Source organism: Lichenostomus cassidix, chromosome 3, assembly GCF_008360975.1.
Source record: "Lichenostomus cassidix isolate B80296 chromosome 3, HeHo_3.0, whole genome shotgun sequence".
Classification (NCBI taxonomy): Eukaryota; Metazoa; Chordata; class Aves; order Passeriformes; family Meliphagidae; genus Lichenostomus; species Lichenostomus cassidix.
In genome coordinates, this window is record NC_139483.1 from 26851238 (window position 1) to 26872989 (window position 21752).

A 21752-nucleotide genomic window follows, 5' to 3' on the forward strand; every position below is an offset into this window, starting at 1 on the left:
ATAGATTTTGCTTACATTCATCATAAAATCCATAGATTCGATTGATGCTAGCACACTCATGATTTCCTCTTAGGAGAAAGAAGTTTTCCGGGTATTTGATTTTATATGCCAGTAATAGGCAAATTGTTTCCAGAGACTGTTTGCCTCTGTCTACATAATCTCCAAGGAAAAGATAATTAGCTTCTGGTGGGAATCCTCCATATTCAAATAATCGAAGCAAGTCTGTATACTGACCATGGATATCACCTGAATTAAAAATAAAAAAAAAACCCCAAGGATTAGTGCAACAACACAAAGACTTACACAAATCAAGAATATTTAAGCCAGCTAATAAGTTTTTATCTAGTGATCTTGAAAAAGGCATTACTATTGCCTTTAAAAGCTGGCAATATGCACCACCAAGGTAAGAGCCAGACTAGTATCCAAAGCTGAAGTACTCACAGAATATAAATAACTCACCATATCTGCAGAACTGCTACGTCAAGTATGAAGCCAATCTGAAAACCAACAGCTATGGAAGTCTTCACAATAAAGCACAAGCTTTCTAACCAAGCTCTAATTCATTTAAATTAAAACAAGGCCAGAGAGAAAACCTCAAATTGAACAGGTATATGACCAGGAAACAAATGTATCACAAAAAAGTCCCATTATTTACTGCAAAACCAGAATGGTATAGAATTCAAAAAGATTGGAGAGAAACTGAATAGTGAGCTGGCAAAGCACGCTTACTTCAAAGGTCAATTCCCACAACACTGCTGTAGTAAGAATCCCATCCCCCAGCATTTAGACTAACTCCTCCTTTGATGCATGTAACATACAATAAAGAGACTCAAAAACTGACATCCCTTACAAGATACTCAACCCTGCAGCTTGTTCATAGGAAAAACACCTGTCATGTTACTCTTCACACTGCCAGCTTTAAAATTAACTAGGCTTCCCATGGACAGCTTTGTGTTACATCACCACAGTATATCACATCCGAGCAGCCAAAGCTAACTACGCATGAGCTGTCCACAAAGGTGAAGATACCAAAGCTGCTCTACAGTAACTTGCAACATACATACAATGTATTCTAGCTGACTGAGAAACTCATTACCAGAGTGACTGGATGCAAAACAGATATGCCAAAAGCCTTCAGTACAAGCTGTATGTTATTTAGATTCAGTTCCTCCTGGTCCTGTACACGAGCCATTATATAAATGTATTTTCACCGTTGCTGCTTGTTCAGTGCAAAATCCTGACTTTGCTCAGCACAGTTATTCTCCAGCAGAGCACAAGCTACTATGGCCTCAAAAGAATAAAAAAAACCAATCCACACCACTTTTTTAATCTTAGAAAAAAGGGTCCCAAATCTGTATGCTCTCTGGTTCAATTCTTTAAGCATACAGTGGTAAGAAGAATACATTCCATATTACATTCCTTTAAACATTCCATGAAAAATGCAATACTTCTTACTTTAGGCAGCATTCTCCCATAACTATTTCTCAACTCAGGGAGAAGAATCACTTTCCAAATTTCTTCTTATAAAGGTGATCAATATCCAGTACCCAATTTCAGACACAATCTGAAGGTCCACTGGCTAAAATATTTTTCACATATGTTGCAACAAGAATGATTTGTATTCTAATTGGTATTTAGAAGTCTTCAGGTCACAACCCGAAGAAAACATAGAAGACTCCTCAACAAACCATTTCTATGCTGAGTCTAGTACTCCAGAACCACGTTATCAAATCCCCAGACTTCAGGGCTAACAGAATTAACTACCAAGTAAACACACAACAGAAAATATTGTAATTACGTTGTCTATAACTACTTTCAGTTACACACATGCACCAGAGGGATAAATGCACTTAATGGCTAAAAGAACATTTTACAGAAACAATTTTATAAAGGGACCAAGGCATTTACCATTCCATTCAAGGCACTTAGTATTTTAAAATACAGCGTCATGTAAGCACAAGTTGAAGTCTACCAGATACAAAGACTTACGTTAAAAGCCACATCTATTTAAAAATGGACATTTACATAAGAGCATCTTTCATCTTATATTAAAACAAAGCCATTCAAGATGAAGAGCTTATTTTGAACTGACTCAATTGTAAGACAAGACAATCCTATAATGGTTCCTCAGGCATTGCCTGAACACACTAAAATAATAGTTCAAAGCAGTACCAGCTGCATATTTTGCTTTTGGTGAAGCGATCATCTTTCTTTCACTTTTATCTAAATGCAGCTTTCACAATTGTTCTAATATTAAATTTAGATACACCTGACACTTCCTGGTACTTTCACTGTGTTTGGAATCCGATTTAAAGATAACAAATGGCTCGTTTCACTGTGCATTATCTACCCTATTATTGCACACCTAACAGTGCTTTCAACTGCCTCAATTTAAGCAGATGAGGAAGAGCTAACTTTGAAGCAGGCCAATTATTCTTTGCAGACCATGACTTATGTACAATCCACCTGAGTCTCCATGTTTTCTTCATCTAGGAATACAATAAGACTATACTACAGTGAAAAGTCTAAAGAAAACAATGCGATAAAGCTGCATTTTACCTTCAACTTTGTCATTAGGCAAGCTGGGCTGGTTTTTCCTCCCTACCCTACCAAGCAATTAGTCATTTAAAAATGACTTTGTCATTAGTGGTTTGTTTGTGGGTTTGGCTGTTTTATTTTGGGTTTTGGGTTCTTTTAATTGGTAACATCCTTTCTTAATGTAAGAAACATTGGAGACATTAGGTCTGCCTGGAGGAAGCTAATCTATGTTTGAGGATGTAAGTAGTAACAAATACAAAGTGTGCTTCCCCTTTAATATTATGACACTTTAAAAAGTCTAATTCAAGGAATTTTATACTTTCAAAGACATTGCCTATTGTTAATAAACAAGTTGAAGGATGATTACAGTCTGGTATTTACAATAGTTTTTAACCATTTTTTACAAGCTCGTAATAACAGTGTACTCTGGAAGAAGTCTAGCATCTTATAAAGGCTTAGAGAGGTAAAACCCACACGTTTACTTTTATTTGCGTTTCACAGTAATACTGATGTTTGTTAAAACTTGCTGAAAAGCTCAAGGAATTTGTTAGCCTAATTTAACAGTCTTCATTCAGTTTTACTTTGGTTGAAAGACTAACAATGCTTTCAATTTTTTAAGTGTTTCATTTCACAGGGTCTTTGTTTTGTTTATGCGTTGAATTGAGCAACTGCAACATGCAACATTTGAGTCTTTTAAAAGCAGCTAACTGCTTTCTGAAATAGCGATCAGAAGAGCAGCAGCTCTGTGCAAGCAAGGGACAGGTTGCAAAATTTGCACTAGATAAGGGCACAAGCAATCTTTATTGCTAAGGAAACTCACTCCACAGTAGTACGAGAAGCATCAGCATTCTACCAACTGCTAGCTGCTTTTTCTTCACTTAATACAATCTAAATTGAAAACTACATCTACGATTTTGAAGACCTCCCTCTAATCCCAACTCAAGATCATTTGCCTGTCTCAGTATTCTTCCAATCCCCCCAGCACAGAACTAGATGAAAACACCTACATAAAACATGTATTTATTAAGCTTACGTACCACAAATTTTCAGAGGTGCCTCTAGCTCCAGGAGAATAGGCTGGCTAAGAAATATTTCCCGTGACTTTATGCACAAGCCCCGAACTTCTGCTTCGGTCATCTGAACAATCTTCCCAGGGCGACATCCTCGTACTGAAATGAGATATTTAACAATTGAAGGTAACTACACACAGATATACAGCAAAGTGCAGATGATCCGTATTTAAAACCTATACTTGAATAAAAGCCAGCATCACATTCCACATATGTACCAAATACCTTGGAATTATGCTGTCCAACGAATTCTAAAGTTTATCTCTGACAGTGTAGCAGTCTGTGCTATAAGGTCTGCATGCATTCCTGTTGACTCAGGTTTTCAGAAGAGAACAATTTAAGCCATGCTTTTGTCCATACCTGGTTAAATAGCAATTTTAAGAAGTGTTTAACAATCCCTTTATACTAGAGTATTCACAATAGAGAAGAAAAACCTTGAGAAAGGAAAACCTGAAAACATTTCCACATTAACACAAGGTAAACTTCTTTAGGATTTAAGTTCAACAGGGCTAGTTAAATACAAAGGAAAAATCATAGGCATGATTATGTTTACACTTTCAGCAGCTGAAGCTGCCATATTAGGAACATCACACTAAAAACTACAAAAGTTTGATAACACTTTCATATATAATGGCTCTTAAATTATTGAAATTTTACAGCCAAGAACATTCTAATTAGAATGAAACTGAATTCACAAAACCTGTAAGTCAGGTACTGAGAACTATATTTAGCGTAAGTTTTCGAAAGCACTTGCATGTCACTGCACTCCAACCAACATCCTCTGGCAAGTTTATCTGCAGCTGTTTCTTTCTACAAGTATCTGTATGGTTCCCCTGTCAGAGGTTTTAATGTGTTTTTAATGAGACAGCAAAATAGAACAAATGTGTCTTCACTTTGGCCAATCCAGTTCAGTCTTACATAAATCTCAAAATAAATCTTACTTCAATCTCAGCATAAACCAACCTTCAGAGTTCAAACTAATAAGCCAGAATGTATCAGAGTCTACAACAGGTGAACATCCTGTCCTGCCATCTGTTCTAGATAAAAGCAACTTTCAGCCTTAAACCACGGTAGTACCTACAAGGCAAGGTAGTATGAAACTTTTGCAGCTCAAATGCTTTCAAATTCAAGCATAGTAAGACATTACTTTGTAAAAAATTTTAGCAGCAGCTTCAGTTAGTTTAATAAAATTGTGAGCAAGAGCAAAAACTAGTTCATATATAGCAAATTCCTAGGTCACCTACTTTCCTTCTCCAGAACAGAAGAGCAAGCTTGCAACTTTTTTTTTTTCCTAATTTAACACAACCTCCCTTTTCCTCTTATTTCTGTTTAGTTCCTAGGAAACCTACTTTACGGAGGAGATCCGTATAATTACATCTAGCATTATCTATACTGTGCAATGGGGAAGATAGGATATAAGGGAAAAGAGTTTGTCCTAGGTCACACAGTACTACAGTCCAAAGTGTTAAGCTCAAAAAGCTGTGCTCTGGTTATCACTGCATATTTGTCCCAGTGTAATTGCACATCTGACCCTTCCGACACTGTGCTATACATATTTATTTTTCATTAACACCAGACACTTGTTAAACAGATGTTAGGACACAGTCACACGGACGTGAAAAGGCAGAACTGAAGAGTGGTTTTCAAAAGCAGGGAAGAGATGTGAAATTAGATGCTGGGACAGCTAGTTTGAGTGCCAAAATAGCAGGAGGAATAGTCTATCTGAAGTTGAGGATATATTGGAAATACTTAGCTCATTAGAACCTCACAAAAGAAAAAAAAAAAACCTGTGGCATACAGTACTTCTTTCAGTGAAGCTCTGAATCACTACCAGGTGATATTTACCACATGGTAAGTCACATTCCTCTTGCTAATTAAGATTTCAACTACACTTGAAAAAGCAAACAGCTTTTTAGCAACACTTTTTATGTTGTTATTCTTCATGCATTAAGATGTTGGTTTACATATTAGGAGAATACAAAGGCCTACATCAGAAACAATCAAGGTGACTTGCAAACAATGTATGCCTACAGGCTTCCATTTCATCACATCTCAAACATCTGAGTGATGTTCTTACAGATACATCTTCAGCCCAATTATTAGCAAGAAAGAAAAAAACTCCTCAGGCTTGACAGCTTTGCACAGGACTTGACTATCCAATTTGTGAGGTACCAAAATGTTCCAATAATCTTTGTTTCAAATGCTTGCATTCCAATAGCTTATAATGATCCCTTCAGAGACCAGAAACTCTTTTTGAGAGGCATAATAAACTACCATTATACACAAGCTCCTACCTGAACAAGTAGAGTCTTCATATTACAATGGGTATAATTTTATTTAAACAATGGCTGTATTTTAGACCCACAGCTTGCAACAAGGTCATACCAAAGCACCATGCAGCACAACCAGCTTTCCAGTTATGTCTTCCCACTACAGACGGAGCATTCTTTCAACCATAAGCAATTACATTCTCTTCTGTATTTAACTACTTTCATGATATTTTGCAACACCAGAATTATGCTATTTCACACAGATCAAAACCAAGAAGTGGAACTGCACACTTGTTATATCCACTCTAGTTCTGGATATATTTCAAACCCAGAAAAGTCCACCATATACATTAATGTCTAGAAGCAGCACCAGACCAAACATTGAGACAAAAACTGAGGTAACAGATCAAGTAGGGTACCCATAATACTTAAAGTAACTTTGATCCAATCAATATTACTTACAACATCAGCCTTTAACTTCCTTTGAAACTCACATGGAGTTTCAAAGTATTATTGGAACATTTGCATTAGAGGATTGATGCTTTGAGTATTGCTGGATTTTTTCATGAGAATACAGAGTGAACATGCAGTTCCTGACTTCATGATTAACTGCCTGTCAGTGCATCCAGCGCCATGATGTTAGTTCTTTACTTCTAATATTAGAGCCCCAAATCCTGGAAGTCCTCAACAGACAAATCAACGAAGTACCTTATTACCTTACTTCCGATTTTCCAGGTTGAGACAACTCTGACACTTTCAGAAGAGGAGAAAGACACACCTAATGATAGCTGCAGTCACTTCCATCCTTTGGGAAGGGCGCAGATCTGAGCCATCACACCTTTGCAAAGGCACCCTCCACCCAAACAGTCCACAGCTCCACAGAGCAAAGTAGATCCAAGTTCAGTTACACTTGAAATAATACAAAGCTGGGATTTCATGAGGAATAATCATCAGTACTAATTAAGACAAAAGCAGTTTCTTCTCACAGTTCCCTGATCAGCAACGAAGGTACTACGTATAGAAAAATGAGAGGCTCCTGTGACTCTGAAAGTCTCAGCACTTCACTAGATTCACAAAGGCACTGAAAGGTTTGCCAAGTAGTCATCCGGAACAGATGTGCCACAGCTGTGGTACAAGTACACAAGTAAGACTAAGCACTTATTTCAGCAGCTTACATTACAACTAGAATTTTGTTCAAGTTCCCTTAACTCAGCTGAGCCTTGTATGGATTGTAAACAATACAGCATTTAGTTTTTCAAAGGCCAAATCCAAGAACAGATTGAAGGGGAGGTTCTAAGAACCAGATCAAGAGTGTAAGATGTTTTTCAGACTCATATATGAATTACTATAGCTAACTACTCAAGTCATAGCTTCACACATTGCAAAATCTGTAGCTCACAAAAAAACCTTTGACAGCATTGGGAAAACCACCAATTTTAACAGCTGTCAGTTACCCAGAGCAGAAATACCGTATCAATATTAAAGGTAAATTATTCTCTTTAATCTAAAATGCAGATGCTGTAAATAAGTTTCGATTTACATAAACTAGCCTTTCAGTAGGGGCAGTAGGGGCAGCAATTCCTGTTGCAATACACAAACACATGCACATAGTGCTTTGACAGAACAAACCTTTCCAGCAGTGAGCTTCAAGCAGAGTGACATAGCAGGAAATGAAAAGAAATAAAAGCAAATATATGCATTGAACACTGAGCTACTCTTTTAGCACAACAGATCCTATAGTCATCCAAAATCTGCTCTAATTAATATTAGAATAATCTCTACATCTACACAATCTTTAGTAAGCAACCATAAGAAGTCCAGTAACAGTAATTAGCAATCCAAGACATGAACTGCACAGTGGCAGGTAAGAAACACTTCAGCAAAAAATACTTTTGTTAAATCCCTCCAAACTCATGCCAGAGAGTAGTAGATTATATAAGGCAATACTGGAAAGGAGGAAAATAAGTAACACTAAGGAAACTGGATCAAGAATTGGCTGTTGGAAGTTCCACTTGCATTGCTTTTTTTCCCCATAGCCTTTTATTAAATGCAAAAAATGTATTTAACCTGTTCTGTCACACTGCTTCTGGTGTGCTTCTGTCTAAGCAACTAAGCTGCTCCTTTTGTGCCATCACTAACAGTTTCTTCAATTACTAAGTCAGCTATGGCATGCACAGCTACCGTAAGCATTTACATGGTGTTGGCCTCCAAGATCACAGTGTCCCATTTACTGGACATAACACTCACAATTTTATCATAATATTAAAACCCAGACAGACGTCTCCCAAGTCTCATAAAAAATTGGGTCAGCATTATTGCTAATAAGCACTCTCCTTTCCCTGCACTCTGCTTTTTTTGCAGACATGCATTTATGTGGCCACACAAAAGCCACACAGTAAACTGCGTCAGTGAACTGATATATTCTTTCTAGAACAAAGACACAACAAATCAAAAATGTAATCTAAATAGTTACCCGGGCTGAAGAATACAGTCTCTGTGAACTGTAGCAAGGACTAGTGAAAGAATAAGCAGCTGGTTCTGCTTCTTTTCACAGGAACTCCAGCCAAGCTTATTTCTGAAATTATGGCTTTAGAAATCTATTTTGCCAGAGCAGATCTAAAAAAAACCACCCCAAACTACAACACAAGATTGCAAGCATGCAATTTTACAAATTGAACACAAGCAATTCCCTTGAGCTTACGCTACCACCCCCCCCCATTCTGTGGGATGTTTAATCATTGGTGATTAACAACTCCGACATTTAACTATTTTTTTTGTACTTAAAAGTACTTTGAAGTACTTGGCAAATGCTGAACAGCCTGTCATAGTAGGAGCAGAACAGATTTGAAAGCTAAAGGTGGCATTACCCATGACTTGGGGAAAAAAAACAAGCAGTCCTCGCACTGGATTTTGGAACTATGTTTTGCAGTTATCTGCTCTCAGTATTTTTGAAATCTAAAACACATACTTTCATGAGCTTAAGTCTGGAATCCTATATTGGATTTTAAAAGCAACTCTCAATTTTGAAAGCAAAACTTCTGTTCCTTCAGAATATCTTCTGTTATTTAACTTGTTCAGCTGCCATCCAGAAGCAGCTACTCCCTACCTTGCAGCAAAACAGAGTTAAGCCAGCAACACAAGTTTTAAACTTTTCAGCATTGCTGCGACAGAACTAAGCTTAGAATGGCTCTCATTCACGAGTTACACTGGTGGACAACAATAATGTAAATGAACCTGTTAGAGCTTTGCTCAATTCAGCAAGAACACATTGCTGAATACACAGCTCTTCTGCAGCGTACCCAGCAAAGCCCTGTACCTTTCCTAGGGTACATCACCCAAACTTCCCACTAACAATACAAGAATCAGTCTTCCAGGGAGTTCTTTTTTCCTGTAAAACTGTGCTTTTATATCCAAGTAACCTCAAAGTCTTTCTAAAACTGCCTTCACTAGATGACCTTGATATTAAGTATTTTGCTGAAGAACAGTGATTGCTTGTGAACTCATTTTAGCAGGCTTATTTAACATCTCACAAGTTCACTACAGAGAGCGCCCGAGCCTTCAGTTAGAAAAAACCCCCTAACAATGAAGTGGTGTTGTTCTACTGAACTTGAATTTACATTCTTAAAATACATACTATCCAGCAAAATTAATACTCATGGACAAGGAGCTTTATTAGAAACGACTATGTAAAATTGCTTCAGGAGATGCCCCAGTTCACCCATGAAAACATGCAAGTGTCTCTACACCAACCTTTACAATTCCTTTAGCTTTTCATGGACCACCTGCTTCCTCACAGAGAAGTTCCATAAGCTAACTGATGTCTCAATCATTCTGTATCATATGTGTTTCCAAGAATTGCTGAATTCAATGTTGAAGGACAAGATTACATGTTCTGTATTTACTGTTTGCTTAAGTACACTCAAAACTAATATTCAAGCAACCAGCAAAACATAAGGTATAGGCCTCTATCATGCCACATTATACAGTGTCCTGTATTATAATTCCTGTCCTAGTCTATTTACATGGCTAACCTAGCATAAAAATTTCATGAAACAAACAATTTCAGCTTCTTTCTCAAAAATTTTTTCTTTTCCCCTAAAGCAGTGCTAATAAAATTCCTAAAATTCAAGGAAGGCAAAGATAAATTACAAAGTTACTTCATAATTTCTCAAAAGTACTGAGAAGTTACTGAAGTAATAATTCAAAACACTAGGTTTAACTTCTGCACATACATCAGTGTCTCTGGTCCTTAACCAACATGATTATATGGGATATACACACAAAAAGCTTTGTATCAAACTTGGTATTAAAAAAAACCTAAAAACCAACACCCCTCCCCCCCAAAAACAAAACCCCAAACCCACAAAACAGAGGAAAGATGGTGCTGTTAAACTAAGATGTCCCAGTCAATGTACTGAGACAAATCACACAACAGAAGGTTCATTTCAATGTTTAAATTATAAATCTAATACCTACTACATTTACAGGCAGCTCAGGCAGTAGTGCAGAGTGGATTCCCCTATACACTCCCCTTCACTAAATACTGGATCTGATGTTACTGAGTGAAAGCCAAATATAGTATGCTGTCTTCACCACAACCTAGGGTTTAGCAGTGAGGTTTCTTCCTCTTTAAAAAAAGTTACATACGTAAAGTGGTAACTAATGACCATTTAAGAGAAACTTCAATACTTTATAGTTGCAGTTATCTTAAATAAGAACAGTGCTTCTCTCCTTTTATGCTATGATTTAGCTGTGCAGTGAGCAAGACACTGAATGACTCAAGTAAAACCTGTGCTGCAGAGTGCCTACATGAAACAAGTTACTGAATCATGGGGCCTTCAAGTGGCCAAATAGCCAGACAGAACAAAGAACACCAGCACACATTGCCTGATGCTGGGCTCTTGGCCTTCAATGCAGTTTTTCAAGCCAACCATTCCATTCACCATGCACTTATAAAGCTAAAGATGAAGACGCTGATATCTGCACTGCTGTACAAATCCAGAAACAGACTTCATTCTTCTATCCCTCCTCCCTGGTTAATACAATACCTACCCTCCTAGAAACACACCAGAACTGCCTATTTTCTTTCTCTCTTTAAAGACTAAGAATATATATTAAAGAACACTTTACAAAAAACTCCCTTTAAAGTTGTTCTTGCTTGTGTTTCTAGTAGCAGATTATCCAGTGATTTCACACCAAGCCAGGTAATAACTCCTGTTTATTCAAGATTCACCTCCATAGTTTGTTTATATTGTTTTGCAACAGCACTAAGATCTCTTTTCCTTCTCAACAACTACCTCTCTTTTTCAGCATCAGTTACAGAGGCTGGAACTGCAAGCACTACTACCATATCATAATACCATACCATTAGGCTGGCTGAATACGTTAGTTAGTTAACGCACTTACAAAATAAGAAATATGTTATTGAACACAGCAGATTTGACCAGAATTCTCTATATAACTTTAATATGGAAAAAAAAATCATTTCATAAGAATTTCAAATCCAGCTTTCATTTAAAAAGTTGACTAATATTAAAATTTCTATGTTTATCACCTGTAAGACCTCAAAAATAAAAAGAAATTGAAACTTGCAGCTTTCTTAGAAGACATCATATGACACAGTAAGTATACCATGCAACCAGCTTTATTAAGGCAATCATAAAAGTCACACTTTTAGCTGAACACTGAAGCAATAACTATTTTGTAATGGTAATCTGACAATTCTCTCCTTGAGTATTTCCCAGCTTCCTTGGTGCATCGGTACTATCAGAACTAGCAGCCCTCAGCCTCGCCAAAAATAATTTTGTTTTATAAAAGATCCACATTAAGTTCAGTCAGATTAATTCAAATTGTTAATTTTAAATAGGTCAGCTAGATTTAGGCAAGCAAGGTGTCTCGCCTAGACAAGGCAAATTTGTTTGTACAGCAATATAAATGAAGCCATCACAGAAAGCCACCCTGTACCTAAGGTTACTACATGTCTGGGTTTCCTTAAGTACATCCTCTCTCCCATATGGTAAACTCTCTAGTGTTTACTAAGACAGACACATATACATTTAAAAGAGCAGAGAGCCAGCCCAGCTGGGGGCTGCCTTATATCCAGGAACTTTAAAGAGACAGACAACACAAAACCAGGAAGCCTAATACCCCGAGAGAAATATGGAAGTTTAACTTAACACCATTCACAGCACTCTTTACAAATCAAGGTTACACCTATTCCAGTATCTTTGCTTTGATATAGAGGTAACCTTTTCCACACATCACTAAATTTAAATTAGCTTTGAATCTGGCTGAAACGTAAACCTGGTACACCCATTTAACTCAACATTATTGCAAATTTCAGGGAAATTCCCAGATAGGGATACATGGTATTCTTAGAGGAGGTAAAACACAAGTAGCAATTTCAGCTGCTAAGAGACTAAGAGAAAAAACTACGTCGACAAGAGATTCTCTGCTCACTTCGGAGAGTAGGATTCCAGGAGACACCTGAATCACAGCCTTCCAACACTTAAAGAGGGCTTATAAGATGGGGACAGACTTTTTAGGAGGCCATGTTGCAACATGACAATAGGACAAGGGTAATGGTTTTATACTAAAAAAAAAAAAAAAGCCAACAAACCAAGAAAAGAAAAAGCAGGTAAGTAGATTAAGACTAGATATAAGGATGAAATTTCTTTACAATGACAGCAATGAAACACTGAACAGGTTGCCCAGAGAGGTGGTGGATTCTCCATTCCTGGAAACATTCAAGGTCACACTGGACAGGGCTCTGAGCAACATGATCTAGTTGAAGCTGCCGCTCTCACTGGAGAGGGGTTGGACTAGGGGACCTTGACAGGCTCCTTCCAAGCCAAACCATTCTATGATTCTGTATTCCACACATGATCTACTCACGGCAGTCTCATGTGTGCATATTCCTGTGCTGTCCACAACTAGAACAGACTGGGAAAAATCTATCCACCAGATGGCATAGCTGGGAAGGTAGGAAGGAAAAAAATAAAAACAGGAAAAAAGTGCACACACTGAAGCAAAAACAAGACCATCATCCTTGTGTACCATAACATAGCTAAGCCTGACTTGCCAATCTGAATGCCAGTACAAGAAAGAAACACCCTTTAAACGAATTTGGCTTATTCACTTTCATGGTCATGTATCACTCTAATAGTATTTTAGCAAAGCTTTGGAATTCTGTGTTTAAATGACCTGTAAATCTTTGTAGATTAATTCATGATGGACAACAAAACTCAAGGTATCTCCAAACTAGTGAGGCACATGTGTCAGAGCACCAGCATCTCCTTTATTCTTCCAGGAAAGCAAAAGGAATGAGAATTTATATCTGGTAGAAAGTACCTGGTAGACAGAGACAAAGTAAGAGAAAGTGTTCCTATGTTCAGACTTCATAAATACACTTGTGTTTTACTTTCCTCCAAACAGTAGTTATTTATAAGGTATCACTAACTAGTGGCAAAGTACTAGACACACTGCAAGAGAAAGTCAATTCAAAACAATCTCTTACCACTCCTAAATTCGCCACTTAACCAATGAATAGAGGATAAGAATGTGGTATATGCAAAAGAACAAGGAAATTAAAAGCTAAAGAATATGAAAATTAAAAGCGAATGTCCTAGAAGACTATCAACACGCATTACACCCTGATCCAGGTGAGTCTTTATGAAAACTTTCTCCAAATTTAACTCAAGAGTTACCCAATCAGGCTTTCAGCACTCAAAAGATCTCCAAAATCACTAAGTATACATTCAAGATAAGCATGCAGGCACACTCCTTGAGGACTGAGAAGATGTTCTGGATGAATTCTCCCAAGCAGCCCAGCTATAGGCCACTTCATATGGATATCTCAAAAAACAACCAAAACCACAACTAAACATACAGAAGTAAGACAATCTAAGTAGGTAATTCCAATCAAAAGGCAAGTTAACGTGTCATATAACCCAGAAGCAACAAGGATAAAAACAGTTAGAGCAACGTAATTAAAGTAGGAGCAAGAAGTCCTGACAGTTAATATCACAGCCTAGAAACAGGTGTCACCACCCAGCAACCCACTGACAGCCGTGACGTTTGCTACTGCTGTGGCTTTTGATATGTATTTGCTACCCTTGAAAAATTATGTGTAGCAGCCACTGAGAGACAACTGTAGACTGTTATTCAAACTTAAAACCATCTACGTCACTTAAAGCAACCAGAAGGACTAAATATATTCTGCATGACAACATTTAATGAAAGTGTCTTTTTATTATTTGACTGTGCTTACACTTACACCACAAAAGCCATGTTTCCTTATCCTTTTAAGTCAAAGCTGAAGTGTGAGTAATGGAGCCAAACAACTTGCTTTAAACAATTTAACTGGAGATAAGAGTCAACAGCAATTTTTCTGCACAACCAGTGTGGAGAGAGATTCATACTCACTTTACCAGAACAGGTCAGTTAAGCAACAGCATGAGCTCCAGAATGTGAGCTGCCAATTGTACAAAAAAAAAAAAAAACCAAAAAAACTTCATTGGGCAGCACTACTATCTGAACCACAGCTGAGAATACCATATGCTAGCAGGGCAACAAAAGATACTAAAAGGAGCGAAAAATAATCCACACATAATGCATTCTTTTAATTGTTGCAATTTTTTTCAAACAAAACCTGTAAGAATTACCTATTACATTTCAAATACAAGATGTTGTACAAGGCACTCCTCCACTGTTAGTAGATGACAAGGAGAGAGAAAACACCCGATTTCCATTAAAAATCTTCCTAATCTCTACTCAGAGTTAAAAACAGACTCAGAAACAGAGAAGAAAAATTATAAGCAAGGCTTGGCTCAGTTCTACATACATATATCCCTAGATTTTAAAGTACTATGGAAAACAAAAAGCACAGGTGAGGCTGCTCAAACACAAGGTAAGAAGCATAACCCAAAAGGCTACAAAGTTGCAACACAAGTATTTACAGTGTATGTATGGAACACAAATTTTAAAAGTCTTCAGAAAAAAAAAAAAAAGCAGAGTAACATTTAAGATGGAACAGAACAATCCAACAAGCTGCACACCAAAACACTGCAGAATCCCCTCCTCTAAAATCAATCTATATTTAAATAACTACCCTGATGTGAAACAGCTATATTTCAAATATATTATTTAAAGTGTCTCAAAAACCCCAGAACCCAAAATATACATGCATCCTGATGTAAAAAAAAAAACCAAACAAAATCTGCCTTACAAAGTCAAGTTACTAGGTTATTATTTGGTTTGTCTTAAAAACCTACCTATTAATCTGAGTTTCAACACCCAGAAAAAGGGAGTTTTATCTGCATTAGCGATCAAAGAGAAACTTCAACTGATACTTGTTTCTTCATAGTACACTACACTGCACACCTTAAATCACAAACATAAGCACAACTGTCCAAAGACTTTCTGTATTTTTAAAAACTGATTTTCCTGCTCATAATTCTCACATCAAAAAAGACCAGATAGCAGCCACTAAAAAGTCCTTAAAGCCCTAAACCTCCTGCTTTGTAGTAACTCGGCTGAACAAAACTCAGCCTTACAAGACTTGTTTGACTTCCCAAACTATACATGTTCCATAAATTCCTTTCTATAAGCCTTCTGCAATGTGATCCAACTATCTAAGGAGTACAGCAACCAAATAAATGAACACCGCATACCCATGCAAATACTCTCATCTCATCTCCAGCATACCAGGTATTTGTTGAATGTGGAATGAAAGATTAATGGCAGAAGAGGCCCAAGAAGACTAAACATTCAAGACATAACTTAAATAAAAAGAAAACGCTAGCAATAATTCCTCAGCTTCTCTAAAAGCAGGCACTAAGTCAGCTTCTTCGCTACTTTCAAGGGCAGAATCCCTACTTAACGCACAAAAACCACTCCACAGCTTGAACAGCCATCCGTGAGAGCCACTTCTGGAGCCTGCCCCGTAGGCAGGCTGAGGAATGTCAGCGCACTAAATCCCTCTGCTCGCATCGACACTCACGTACTCACAGCCCCACACCTACCGCAGCTCGCAGACGCAATTTTACACACGGAGGACTTACGACTACAATCCGACCGGAGGGGCGGGGGAAAGGCCGCTCAAGAGCTCAGCTAGCGAGGCGTCCCCGGCTCGCCCCGCAGGCAGCCAGCTGCAGCGGGGTGAGGAACGAAAGACGGAAAACGAGGCTTTTTTATTTTTCCCCCCCCTCTATGTTAAATAGGAAGGCAGACAGACAGGGCGGGCACCCCCCAACGCCAGCAGCCCCTCCTCCCTCGGCGGGGCGGCAGGGCCGGGGCTCGGGGCACCGGCGGGACGCGCCGAGCCGCTCCCGGCCGCCTCCCCGGGCAGGGCGCTGCCCCCGCCGGCCCCGCACCGCGCCGGCAGCCCCGGCTCTTCCCGCGGGCGGCGGCGGCCGTGTCCTCTGGCTCCCCGCTCACCTTCCAGCAGCCGGGTGATCAGGCTGTCCACGTTCAGCTCCCCGTCCGCCATTTTGTGGCCACCAGACTCGGTCCCGGGCGGGGAGAGGGCGGGGTGGAGGGCGCTCCACGGAGGAGGAGCAGCAGGGAGCGGCGGCCGCGGCGACACTAGCTCCCCCCACCCCCCTCCGGCGGTCCCCGGCGGCCGCCCGGCTTCTCCCGCTGCCTCGCAGCTAAATGGGGGGACGCGGCTACCGCTCCTCCCCGCGCCTCCTCCCCGCCTCAGGAGCCGCCAGGGCGCATGTGCCGCCTCGCCCGCCGCCGCCGCTCGGCCCCGGCAGCGCGCAGGCGCGGAGGGCTGGGTGCGCAGGCGCGGAGCGAGCGCGGCCGGTCGCTGCTGCGGGCAGTGTCCGTGCGGCCTCGAGCGGCGGCGGGCTGAGGGCGGCGAAACGAGACCCGGGAGCCGCTGTGACACCCTGTGTCACCCCCGTGTCACCCCCGTGTCACCCCCGTGTCGTCCCGGAGTCACCCCTCAGTCAGCCCCCGACCCTCACACCGCACCCGTGCGGCATCGCGGCGTGTTAAAAATAAAATCTGTCATGACCGCAATGACGAGCTGTGCTCTTTGTAGCCCTCTTGTAACGCAGTTGTCAGAGAAAACTCTGTGGTTCGTGTTTCATTGCAGCTGGACCTGCTAAGAGTACTTCTTTGGTGATTTCTGGGGCTTTTTTTAAGATGAGCTCTCTAAAGACGTGTTTACATTCTTCTGTCGACAGATGCCTTGGATGGACAGAGAAGTGCCTGAAAATGTAGGTGGTGAAAACCCACTGTGAGCTGGGAGAGCAGATAAATACATGGATGTTGACAAAGTAACAAAGTGCAGATGTTCTAGAAAAAACAGACCTCTCCTTTATATGCCTAAATATAGATGTAGATGTAGAAACTTATCTCCATGAGCTTGAACTTGAATTTTTCCATCAGTCCCTACAAGCCAGCAAAATCCTGCTGCCTTATGAATGTCGAAACCCAGGTTTTTATCTCTTGATTAGAAGAAAATGGCTGTGAGCAAAACAAAAGCAATTAGACAAGGCAGGGCCGTGATTAGGTATCAGATGATGCTAGGTGTCCAGACGGGTGAAAGAACACTCTTTTGAAATGCCTACACAGGTAGGCAGGATATATAGAAATATAATTTCGACTCATCTGCTAAAAGCGCATACAGCTACCCTTTCTTGTTTTTCAAATTCTGCTAGTAGTGGAAATCAAAATTTAAAAAAATAAGAAAGATCCTAAAATGTTTTTCTTTCATTTTTCATTAAAGTAGGAAAAATAATTATTCCACATTTTAAAAGTTCATCCTTATCCCAACTACTTTATTGCTGCCAAAACTAATAGATCTGCAGTCCCCCTTGAGCTTTTAGGAATTGTCCCAGTTTCTTTTCACACAACTGAACTGCCCTGAAGGCTATTTTAAGCCATCATAACATCAGGTTCAGACATAATAATATATTATTGCAGAACATTCTGCATAGACAATTAAATGGGGATATGAAATTATCTTCCTGTGTGGCATAACAATACAATTAATATTTCTTCCAAAACTCCACAGGATGATAAACTTTCAGGTACACTGAGCAAAACATAATCCCCTAACAACTGTTTTTACTAGGCATGTCAGCATGTTCCAGAAACAGTTCAGCAGCATATCATAACAACAAAATAATTTAATAAGCAGAGATGCTATGAAACAGAACAAGCTGCAAAAAATAGATCACTTCTTTCCCAGTGGATTCTGTGCCAGTGTCTTGTTTTATTGGGAACATGGCTGGGTGACAGTTTCTGCCCAGCAGTACCTGGGTTGTCAGGTGGGTGGAAGGTCACCTCACTGTGCTGCATAACCCTGTTAAGTTTGCACCCACTTTGTTCACAGCTTGAGCAGGGACACAAATATGTGGGTTTCTCCCTCAGTGGGTTAAAACTTGACGTGTCCCATTGGCATAATCCAAGTATAGTAAACAGAATTAAAAGATCAGAGAATGAGGGTCTTTCTCTTCTGTGATTCAGAAACAAATAGTTAATGTTGAATGAATAGATTTTCTTTGGTCAAGGGTAGATGTTCAGTAATTTTTAGCATTATACCATGCACAGATATAGGCCAAACACAGCTGACTGGTGATTCAAATACAAGGGGGAGCTGAAGTGATGCCTTGTCAAAATCTCATTAATACTGCTCACCTTTCTAAATTGCCTTTCAGTTATTTTGAAAATTCCTCTCATGTCCACCAAGATGGCTTTGCTCCTAACTTTACCCTACATGGTCTCAGTGTCATTTACCCTAAATACCCTATGTGTCAGTTCTCCTCTACTTGTCAGCATTCCATCTCAAGGTGACCTTTAATTTGCACTGCTCTTCCGCTCGGTTTTTCAGATCTGAAAGACAGAAATTTCCAAAGAAAATGGCAAAACAACTCTCTGTTAGTAAATGTTGTTCCCTAAACTGTGACTGCGTAGACACGAGTTCTCACTTAGGCTGCTGCTGCGAATTTGAGAGAGCTGCTTCCCCAGCTACAGAGCACTGACTCAGCATCTCTGCTGTTACCTACTCTTTCCTGGTAACCGTATGTTGGTTCTGACAGAACTGCTACTCACTTCACTTTATAGTTAGTGCACTACATACACTTTAAAGTTATTTACTATGGGACTGTAACTTTCAATATCCATGGCTTCAGCTGCGTTGCATCATCAGTTACCTGGCAGACAATACATGGCAGTATTTGACAGCATTATCCTGATCACTATGGCTCGTTTCTGATGTACTTTATCACCTTTGTAAACTGTAACTCAGGGCTGACTGCAGCTCTTATGTGCATGGGAGGGAGAGACCAGTAGGAGCCATGTGGTTAGTTTTCCAGCATGTAATTAGGAGCATATCCTCCCTGGGTGGCAATAGCTGAAACCACTGCTGCCTCCTGAGTGCCCTTTTCCAGTTTCTTATTTGAGAAGGAAACTGGTGATCCAAATCGACAATATATTTTCTTAGGAGAGTTTGTTAACAAAAATATTTTAAAAATCACAAAATAAACAAAATCTGCAGATAAATTATCCCTGTTTTGTCAAAAAAGTTTAGATTAAGAGATAAAAGAAGAAAAACCTACAGATCCCACTCTGTTGTACTTTATGAGCCTTTTTTGTTTCTCAGTATTTATACTAAAACTGGGTAAATAGTTGGTTTTTTGTTATAACCTTTTCAGATGTAAAAATAAAATAATATTCTTCTACACTGAGATAAAACCAAGACTTTCTCAATCTTCCCGAGAAACTGAGGAGAGTCGCCAGCTAGCCAGTGGTTTGCATTTGGAGGCATGTAGCAAGGATGTGAAAAACTCTTCTCTGAACTTCCTCATCCATACTGGTTCTCTTGGTATCCCTGCTTGGAACTGCAACACTTTGTACTAACAATTAAATGCCCACTGGCCCAGGGACTCGAGTCTGGGTCTGTGTCCAGTGAATGTCCCAGTCATTCAGTGGTAGTGCTGTTCTGTCTCTCTTGATACAGTTTTTGTTTGAAAAACATCGTGAGATCTTTGACTGATACACAAATGCTATACTCATCAACACTTAGGCAATAGTATATTTTGAAGAATAAGATTGTTTTGATGATTAATACTGACTCTGGATTCCTGTGAATGTAGTTATGCCATCATTGCCTTTTATGCATATTTAAAAAGCAGGGCGGGACAGGTCTGGATGTTCCCAGAAAACAGAGTGTTTATGTCAAGAACCAATGCTGAAACAGTAAAAAAATTAGAACAGATATAGTGAGGAAGACATATATTGAAAATCTTATTTTTTAAAAAAGAGCAGCTCCCCCTGCCCTATCCCACCAGCTCCCAGCTGGGTTAGAGAGTCTGGAAGGCAGGAGAGAGCCTCCCATGAGCCTCATGCAAAATAAGGACAAGGTGAGACATAACCAGGGGTTATGTATCACAGGTTACTTCATCTCTCCATGTCAGAATTATATAAAAGTGTGAGAAGGGTTGTTTAATTTTATTTTCTTTAAATTATGCTTATTAGCATGTGATAAAATCTCAGTTCCCCTGACAGCCTGTCCTACTGCCCACAAACTACGAGAAATACACACTTGCTGAGGCGTTACTCCCCAAGTGAGGAAGGGGGAAGGTCTTCTGAAGCAAAACAAGGAAAATAATTTGGGCCTGCAAGATTTGCAGTTTGCAGGATGTCAATCAAGCTTACTATTCGTCTGCTCTGGAGAGAAATATTCTTCTCCTACTGTTTCCCAGGAAGGAACAGCTGCAAGAACTGAAAGTGTCTGCATCTATTTTCCTCAGTAAACATGGGAATATTTAGTTTCAACAAAACCAGATGGTTTACGCCCTGTGAATATGCTGGTATTTGACACCAGCAGCCAGTTTCACAAAGTGCATGCAGAGAGTTTGAAACAACTCCTTTAAACTCTGGGACCTTTAACAAGAAATGAAACCTCTGAAGGCAGAAATAACAGATTGACAAAAACTCAAACCTTTATCCAGGAATCTCCAAGTGCTTTCTAAATATCATGAAACAGACTACATAACAGTCCATGAAGAGATTAAATTTTGACACACATTTCTCACAGAGCATTACACTTAAAATGAGAAGGTAAATAAGTTCCTCCAGGTTATGTGGTGAGTCATGGTCTGGTCTCCTGCATGCTCTGACCATCCACATCTCTTCTTGCTAATGCCTCTCTAGTGTGCTGTGTCCTCAACCATATTCCCAGGACAACATTTTTAAATGTGAAACCATTACAGTTAATAGCACAGGGACAGGATTGCAGTGTATGCAGCATATATCACCATAGCTAGGACATCTGAGTGCTCTTTGGGGAATTTATAATATGCTAAAGAGATTTATGAACAGCCCTCAAACCTCTTGCTAATGGCATTTGCAGTGGGTGTTAAGTGATTGAAGATTCTTAATTATTTGATGATTTTTATTGATTTGTGTTGTTATTGCTTAATATGACTGCAGTAACAAGGCATCTATCAATCTGAAAGTGTTTTCCAGCCAGTGAATTATTAAAGTATGTGATTCTTATAGGCAAACTGTTTTGCTGGACTGCTGGGAGGCTGATGTGGTTTGCTCAAGAGTACTCATAGGCTGGAGGGCAAGGCTATGGGGGCTTTGGGCATCGCTGTCTCTGCTGGATGCAGCACATGTTCCTGAGCCAAATCTGCCTCTGCTGACTCCCTGTTGTCTGCTGCATGTAAAAACAGGCTTGGGAAGGATCTCTTTTTACCTGTGATTTCAGAGGGAACCTTCCCACAAAAGCACATCAGTTTTCTGGATGACTTAGTGAAATGCATATTTACTGTGAATCACCAGGTATTGCTTCTTCTAAGACCTACAGGATGAGCCCTAAAGGGGCTCTAGACCTGGTTCAGGACACAGCAAAGAC

The 21752-nt window shown here is 39.6% G+C and overlaps 1 protein-coding gene across 1 annotated transcript in view; it reads right to left on the reverse strand.

The window, feature by feature from the left end:
* PPP1CB (protein phosphatase 1 catalytic subunit beta) overlaps positions 1-16593 on the reverse strand; it is a 29437-nt gene extending 12844 nt beyond the window's left edge. Inside the window, exons 1-3 of the mRNA XM_085055031.1 lie at positions 16316-16593; positions 3576-3707; positions 16-246 (exon numbers count right to left, since the gene is read on the reverse strand). Coding sequence (XP_084911157.1) covers positions 16-246; positions 3576-3707; positions 16316-16367 — 415 coding nt within the window. The 5' untranslated portion in view covers positions 16368-16593. The remainder of the gene's footprint in view (positions 1-15; positions 247-3575; positions 3708-16315) is intronic.
* Between the last annotated feature and the right edge of the window lie 5159 nt (positions 16594-21752).